Source organism: Dendronephthya gigantea, unplaced genomic scaffold (assembly GCF_004324835.1).
Source record: "Dendronephthya gigantea isolate DGI-Jeju-01 unplaced genomic scaffold, DenGig_1.0 000300F, whole genome shotgun sequence".
Lineage (NCBI taxonomy): Eukaryota > Metazoa > Cnidaria > Anthozoa > Malacalcyonacea > Nephtheidae > Dendronephthya > Dendronephthya gigantea.
In genome coordinates, this window is record NW_021163310.1 from 40,641 (window position 1) to 49,741 (window position 9,101).

Here is a 9,101-nt window from a genome sequence, read left to right on the forward strand (position 1 = left end):
TCAATCCCGCCCGTGTTCTGTTATCCACGGACGGCGTTCATTGTAACACACAAGGGCAATATTGTTTGTATAGGAGCTATCGCGGGGCTATTTTGAAAGCTCTGGCACTGTTGTAGTTCATTTATCGTGTATATATTATGCATATATTATATTATATATGTGTGTATATGTTTTTCTGTATATCTCTTACTACGCATACTCCGCATTTTTATTTGTCGTTTATCATACGTTTGATTTACTCAATATGGGCTAGAGCAACATGACTGTTTACAGATGCCCACGTTGAGATTTCAACATTGGGTTTTTTGCTGCGCAGGACGAGTTCATGATTTTACTTGTTATATATGCGTTGTGTGGTTTGTGATGTTTGTCGTGCTGATGTAGTTTTATGCATATATCGCTCGTTCGTTCTGTGTAGGAAAAAATGCATGTCTTAGTGGGTAGGGCGTTTTACGTTTCCGGATGCCCACAGTTGAAGTCAATATATTGTGGGATGGTGCGGCATGTTGTTTTCAGATTGCCCGATAATTTTCAGTATTTGCAGCATCACGGGATAATCAAATGCGGCTACCCTCGTTGTATGCCATGATTATTCCGCTTTTCCATGTCTTTTTTAATATTTTTCAATTGTATTGTGCGTGGCGTGTCTCTGGTATATAGTATTTTACGTATCACCACAGACATTCGTTTCGCTCTTGCTCTGCTCTTTGTTTATTCCTTAGTTCTTGCTATACGGAATTATGCCTGCTACCACTACCAGAGCGAGTAAACGAGTGAAAGGCGAACGCAACCAACCCGACCCGGCCGCGACGATCGTCCCGCTCCGGTCCACTCACGGCTCCCAGTACATCGGTGAATACCTTGCCGCAGCCATTGTCCGCGCCAACTACTGCACCAACAACAACAACACTGCGGGGTCTACCAACCATTTTACCCTCTCAGAAGCTACTCTTGCCCGAATAATTTCGGAAACAACGCAGGCGGTCATGGCCAACCTCCAGTCACACACCATCCCATCTACACCGCCCGAGTTCTCGACGGAGACGCGTGAATTGCCAGTGGTTGCTTCGGGTGTGTTGGGTACGGCAGACGCCACGATGCAGGGGCCGGTGGCGTCTGCTTTACTCAATATATCAGGTGAGCCTAATTTAGTGCCGGTATCGCGGTCCCCAACGCCAAGCTCCAAATTTAATTCCATCAGTTTGCCTATCGGAGCAAACGTTAGTGCCAAATTGAAGTCGAAAATTTGGGCCAATGAATTTTTAGATTTCAGCCTATTGCTTGGTTCTGGGGCTTGTGATACTCGTTATCAGCTGTCGGTGGGGCCTCAAGAAGGCTCCAATGTTCCGCTTTTATCTTTGGAACCAACACACAAGTGAAGTCCATCCCTAATATCGAGGCATGGACTTCAGCGTTTCAAATTTTTGTCGGGGTGTACACAACTAAATTCCCCATGGAGGCCCCCGCTTTGATGAAATACGGCGAAGTTGTTCGCGATTTGGCTGCTCGCGGGGGTGACTGGCGTTTTTACGACGCTCAATTTCGTCTTTTGCGTCAAACTAACCCAGCCGATGCACCGTGGAGCGACACTCACTGGGAACTGTGGATAAGGGCGCAAAATTTCAATCATTCACGCTTCACTAAAACCCAGCTACCTACGCGTAATCATGGGTCTAATTCGCCAGCGTCAGTTCCTGCCCTATTTGTTCCCAGGGGATTTTGTCGCAAGTTCCATCGGGGCGGCGATTGTCCGGGCTGTAATTTTAAACATCAATGCTTTAAATGTGGTGTAGTCCACTCCGCACTCCGATGTAATTTTCGTCCCTCACGCTCAAATTCGCAGTCAACCCCTGCAGCATCCAAGTCCCGTCCTGCCAACACCAGTACAAATTAATAAACTCTCCCCTCTACTATGTGGATATGATGTGCGATTGACATCTATGTTATATAATGGTTTTCAATTTGGTTTTCCCCTTCATTTTGAAGGCATTCGTATATCGTTTTTTGCAACAAATCTTGTTTCGGCCCTGCAGAACCCGGAAATCGTTAGTGCTAAACTTTCGAAAGAATTAGCGGCGAATCGCATTGCTGGGCCCTTTGACAATCCCCCTTTTCCCAATTTTCGAGTCTCTCCGCTAGGCGTTGTTCCTAAGAAAACTCCAGGGGAGTACCGTTTGATTCACCATTTGTCATTTCCGAACGGTGCTTCTGTTAACGATGGGATTGCTCCCGAGCATACCTCTGTGAACTATGCTCGTGTCGATGATGCAGTTTCTATGATCAAGCAGCTTGGGCGCGGTTGTTTTCTTGCGAAGACAGATATCAAAAGCGCATTTCGTATTATTCCCATACGCCCTGCCGATTACGATCTCTTGGGTATTTTTTGGCAAGGCAAATATTATTATGATCGAGTTATGCCTATGGGGTGTGCGTCGTCATGTCGCACTTTCGAGATGTTTAGCACTGCTATCGAATGGGTTGCTAAGACACACTTGTCAATCGCGCATCTAATCCACATTCTCGATGATTATCTAATGGCCGCACCTACTTATCACCAATGTCGCATTGACCTTGTTCGCTTTTTGTCTCTCTGTGAACACGTAGGCGTGCCAATCGCTCCAGAAAAAACAATCGGCCCACACAACGTTCTTTCCTTTGCCGGCATTGAATTAGATACTTTGTGCATGGAAGCCCGCTTACCTTTGGATAAAACTGACAAATGCAAGCAGTTGATATCGGCTTTTCTTTGTCGCAAAAAGGTCACATTACGCGAGATACAATCTTTAACCGGTTTGCTCAATTTTGCTTGTTCAGTCGTTGTCCCTGGGCGGGCCTTTCTCCGACGTCTTATTGATTTAAATAAGGGCGTACGGTGTGCTCATCATTTCATTCGCCTAACTAAATCGGTAAAGGCTGATCTCGAAATTTGGCAGTCGTTTTTAGCCAATTTTAATGGCCGATCGTTTTTTCTCAATGACATGTGGCATGACTCTGCTAGCCTTAACCTGTACACTGATTCTGCGGCTAGCTTCGGCTATGGCGCGCTTTTTGGTTTTGAGTGGTGTTACGGTGCCTGGCCCGACAATTGGAAAACTTTTAACATAACGATTTTGGAATTCTACCCAATCGTATTAAGCGTTCTTCTGTGGGGAGACCAGATGCGTAACCAGCGTATAACTTTTTTCACCGATAATGCGGCATTGGTTGATATTATAAATAAGGCTACTTCTCGTGATGTGACTGTTATGGTGTTTGTTCGACGCCTGGTGCTGGCTTGTTTGCAATTTAATATTCTCTTTCGCGCTCGCCATGTAGCGGGGGTTACAAATGTTTTGGCTGACTCCTTATCTCGCTTGCAGGTTTCGAAGTTCAAACGGCTAGCTCCGGTGGGCGTTCGGCCAACACCGACAGTCATACCGCCTCACCTTCTCCCACACAATTGGCCGCTATTACCTCGCGGTTAATTCAATCTAGTTTGCAGCCTTCGTCAATCCCTACCTATCGCAGGGCATGGAAACTCTACAATCAGTTTTCTTCTGCAGTTTTTCAATCTGCTTCAGTCAAACTGCCCATATCGCCTTCAGACTTGGGTTTATTTATCGCATTCATGTTTCAGCGCAATTATGCAGCCTCGACCGCGAATACATATGTTTCTGCATTAGGTTATTGTCACCGTTTAACGGGCGTGCATGACCCTACAAAGGTATTTTGGGTTCTCGAAATGTTGAAAGGATATGGTAAGCTTGGCTCCGGTGTTGATGCACGCCTTCCAATCACTATTTCTATCCTCCGCACAATTTTACAACAGACTTCTCTCGTTGCATCTAGTGAATATCGCGCACTTTTATTTAGGGCAATGTGTACGACAGCCTTTTTTGCCTTTTTGCGGGTTGGTGAAATAACGACTTGCCCACGGTCTCCCGGCGTGCTTCAATTATCTCAAGTGGTTCAGCTTGTTGATAATTTGGGCAATATTTCCGGTTTGAAAATCAATTTTGCGAACTTTAAACATTCCTACAATCAACCTCGTGTTTCTCTTACACTTCACCGCCGTTCCGATATTTGCCCTGTGCAGACATTACTCGACTATTTTGCGCGTCGCGGTTTATCCGATGGCCCACTTTTTCGCACTCTCGATGGGCGCGCAGTAACACGCAACTATTTACTGAGCATTTGGCTTTGATTTTTCGTGCATGTGGTCTTGACCCTACTAAGTATAAGGGGCACAGTTTTCGAATTGGTGCAGCTACTTTCGCTGCGGAATGCGGTTTTTCTGACGCTCAAATCAGAGTAATGGGTAGGTGGAAATCCGACGCATTCCGCAAGTACATTCGTAGTCCAAACTTATCTTCGCGACCTATTTCGCATCATATGTCGACATGAGTTTATTGCCGTGCCTGGCGGGGGTTGACCTTGGCTGCACACTTCTTAGTTCGTACTTATTTCGTTATATCCCATATTCGTTGCAACTACGATAACTACGATGAGACTCATTGGTAATCGGGCGCAATGCTGATACAGGGGTAAAGCTAGCGCTCCTCTACCTCATATCACTATTTTCATATTGGCGACTCAGGTTGCAGATACTCGGCCGGTCAATGCAGGGGCACGACTGGTTGGAGATCTGTACCTTTTCCTTGCTGCGATTCTTATATGTGGGTTTCTTATATGCATGTTTTATATATTATTTGTTTTGCTGATTTTACAAGTCTGTCTGTGGATACCTTGTCATGACGGGGTGGGGTTTGTCTCCTTTACCCAAGGAGCCTTGTGGCGTTTAAATTAGCCCCACCTTTTCTGTGCAAATTGTTTAGTAATTGAATTTATTGTTTGTTGATTAATAATTAATTTGTTGTTAAGTAAAAATTAATAAATCGGCATGTGCGTTAGACAATTACGCACATTGCCAAAATTATTCCAACTCTGTGTCTGAGTTGTTTTTGTACGAGATCTAGAACACAGAAAACAGAGCTCGTCATGACAAGGTATCTTTTAGATATGAATGGAAGCGATAAAGGAATTATTGGCATACCAATAAAGAATTTATTGCTTCCTGCACTTGAGACTTTATAATAAAGTAGATTAAATACTTTAGTTTGACGCGCAGGTAATTTCCCTGGAATTCTGATGACATATAGGTAACGTGTGGGAAAGCGGAGATGAGGGTCAGTATAGATAAAGAGCAGAATGTGCTGCCAATTCATTCTGCTCCTCGCTTCGACAAGGTCATTACAGATCAAATTTGAACCCGCCCTCCTCCCCGTTTTCTCACGCGAGCTTAATGTAAAGGTATATTAGTATATTCGGTAGGGCGTTTAAATTAGCCCCACCTTTTCTGTGCAAATTGTTTAGTAATTGAATTTATTGTTTGCTGATTAATAATTAATTTGTTGTTAAGTAAAAATTAAAGTAACGTATTGGGAATCAATGGCTACACATGCCCGCGTCATTTTAGGGCAAATTCACACTTCGTTAGCGTTAGTACATGTCCCACAACATTGAAATAGGGGGAAGGGGGGCATAATTTGAAAAGTCTCAATATATTTTTTGGACGATTGTAGTTATATCTTCAATTACAATGAACTAATTAAAAAGTATAAAATATCAGTAGCAAAATATAACAAATTAATTTACAGATTTGAAATATTCCTTTAAGCCTTCCCTAAATTTTTCTAAAGTTCCCACTAATTTTGCTCCACCAAAATAAAACCTCTCTTTTGCTACCTCTAGTTTTACCCGTGGTAATCTCAACATGTTATTGTTGTTTCTTGTTCTCTTCTCGTAACTGATCATTGTAAAATACTCGTCAAATATAGGGTTGTGTAGTTCCTTCTCTAAACACTTCCTCACGAGCAAGCAAGATTTGCTTCTGATGACGTCAATTATGTTTGGTACACTTTTACCTATGACGCTCTTTGCGCGATTTTGAAGTGATGTTAACTTATTCATTTGTGTTTCTGTGAAGGTCATTTTCATTGTACTGCTGTAAGTTAATACGGGAAATATTATCATCTTAAAAATCTTTTCTGCTGCGTCAACTGTTAGATACTTTCTGACCCTTTGCAACAATCTTAGACGTCCACTTGCCTTTTTGTATGCACAATCAAAGTTGGAGTTTATAAGTTAATGACTATCCATAGTATTGCCCAGATAAACATACTTGTTCACAAAAGATATTGCAGAGTTTTGATACCGGATTTTGAGATTTCCTAACTTACCAATCCTCTTAGATGTTCCATATAACATTACTTCTGTTTTCCCCTTCTTAAGGTTTAGTAAAAGTTTGTTTTTCCATACAGTAATTTCCAATGCATTCCATTTTCAAGTTTTGTATATCCTCAATCACGTTCAAATCTTAGTTTGAATAATAGACAACAGTATCATCGGCATATGTAATCACCTTTGAATGTTGTAACCTGTCCGCAATATCATTAAAAAATATGATGAACAGTAAGGGCCCAAGAATTGAGCCCTTGGAAACACGACAGGAAATGGGCTCTTTATCGGAGTATACGGTGTTTATCTCAAATATCTGATTTCTGTTAAACAGGTAATCATTGAACCAGGCTAATTCATTACCAATAATACCATAAGATTCCAGCTTCTTAAAGGACATTGGCAACGAAAATTTTATTCGCTAAATCTGTTTAAATCATCTAGGAAATACTTAATTTAATGTTTTTGTGTGTCTATCGTATTTAGTTCTTGAGAAAATTTCCAAAAATGTTCATCGGGGGTCCGCCATTTTGAAAATAGAGCCTTATGCTAATTTACTTGGAAGAGAACATTGAATATGAACTATGTACACACATATTCACACGCGTAGTGCACGTCGATACACAATACGACGTTACGATGACAACACAACACAACTAATAACCAATCTCCCAAAGTTTAGAATTCTACTTATATTCATATTTATACTAAAGCGGATATTATGCGATTTTAAATCGATTTCCTTCGCGCAATTTATGCCCGTCCCAGGATGTTTTTCCCCGCAACGCGATTAACTTTCTAACCGCACTGCCCCGATTCTTCCGTGTGAGACAGGTGGTTTCCTTTCTCGTGCGTATGTTTGCGCGCATGTTTTCCCCTGTTTACAAGTTTACTATATTTTAATATAAATGAATATGTATGTATACTACACCACAATTCTACAGACAAACATGACATATGACACATTTTCACGACAGAATATTATTTGAGTTCACCACACGACGAAGCGCGTGTTTGTGAAATCGCTCACAATAGGCACGGCGGAAGGGCGAAGCTGTTGACTAGATAGCAGCAATTAAACACATATGATGTCGGCTAGGGTAAAAACAATACTATCCTGGCACGTTATAGAGTAACGGCATAGATCAGTGTGCTTTTTTCCGGTTTGTCCCCTCGCCTAAGAGCCAAGTTGAAAATACCGCCGCGTCGGTACGGAAAGATTTTAGAGAAAGCTGTCAGATATAAGGCAATAAACAAATGTAACTTTCTCATTGCTGCAAGACATAGCCTCGTGTAATCATATCGTATTGCCCGGTATATGGCTGTAATAGCGACGCAAAAAAATCCTTTTGGGCTACATTTCTTTTCGTTTCCATCTGGAAAATCTGCATCTCAGCAAAAAAGAAGAAAGACCTGGGTCGAATTTTGCAAACGCAAAGCATTTAAGCCGTTATCAAACAGTAGAATATGTTCCTTGCATTTTGTTGAAGACGCTTTTGAACCTGGACATTCGCCACAGTTTCTGAGTCGTTTAGGATGTGAAGAAACGTTTCGTGTCCAGTTAAAAAGAGATGCTTTACCAACCTTGAACAAACCCCTAACAGATGCAAGCACTAGTAAAGCAAGGACTCTTACAGAGAAAAGGCAGCGAAAAAAGGTACTGCATGATTTTGAATTTCGACAATTAAATTTCACTTCAGTGCTACAATCTCAAAGCTGTACGGTAAATATTTACAATTTTTGTCAACATTTACAGGGAATATCTGAACTTCTGAAGCCAGAGGCAGAGGGGTGTTCAACAATAGAATCAGAAGACTTAACTGATGAAGAACTAGGTAATGAGCCAGGCACATCGGGGACATGCGACATATCGATCGAATGTCCAACAATGAGCCCTCAAACCTACAGCCGAGAAAAATGCACCCAAACGCGCCAGAAACTAGGGAAAAGATCAGTGAAGATCCAGACCATTATTACTGCAACATCCACATTTTTTCAAACAGAAATTATGTGCCTGTGACTGTCTCCGGGTCTGTCTCGCAACAGTCACAACTCGAAATTATAGCCAATGAAAAAGAACTTGTCGAGATAGAGGAAGAACTTGTCCATGAAAGCGCAACAGAAGTTGAAGAGTGTAGTCGAAAAAGCGACGAATCGCTAACAGGACAAACTAGCGAGTTTGTTCCAGTTGACATCGAGGCGTCATCCACAGAGAGCGAGGAAAGTAACGAAGATCTGGACTCGAACAGGCGGACATTGCTAGTCAAAGGCAAATCCTCCCAAGACCAGATTAAATTGATTATTTTTGAAGACGCGATAGTCGAGGCGTTTGGGAAGTGTGGTCAATGCGAATCAGATTGTTGTGACGATGGAAAATCAGATTGGCGCATCGTGCCAAATTAGCAGCCTCTGTACAAGTGAAAGAAATCACCATTTTGAATGGATAACTGGTCCGTCGCTGTCCAAAATGCCAGCATTTCATCTGCTGTTGGCATCTGGAATCTTAGTGACAGGTATGGAAACATCGAAAGTTCTTCGACTATTTAACGCCTTGAATATACCTAATGTGAAGCAAAGGGAGATGTCAAATATTCTGAAGAATTACACCATTCCCGCGGTATACAAAGTCTGGCAAGATGAGCAAGCTGCTAGACTGCGAGAAATAGAAGTCGAACCCATTGTGATCGCGTCGGATATGCGTGTTGACAGTCCTGGCCACACAGGTTTATTTGGGTCGGGAAGCACTCTTGACATGGGAAGAAATCTAATATTAGACACGCAAGTAATCAAGGTGAGCAAATATTTAGTTTTTGATTTTGTATGGCAGCTTAGAACATTTAATGAAAGTTGTTTTGATTTTTTTTATAGTCAACAGAAGTAAAAAA

General features: G+C 42.0%; 1 protein-coding gene across 1 annotated transcript; it reads left to right on the forward strand.

The window, feature by feature from the left end:
- Positions 1-740: 740 nt before the first annotated feature.
- Positions 741-4,183, forward strand: LOC114541656. Its single transcript, XM_028561451.1, has 2 exons — positions 741-1,137; positions 3,360-4,183. The coding sequence occupies exons 1-2, from the start codon at positions 741-743 to the stop codon at positions 4,181-4,183; spliced, it is 1,221 nt and encodes a 406-aa protein (XP_028417252.1).
- The last annotated feature ends 4,918 nt before the right edge of the window (positions 4,184-9,101 follow it).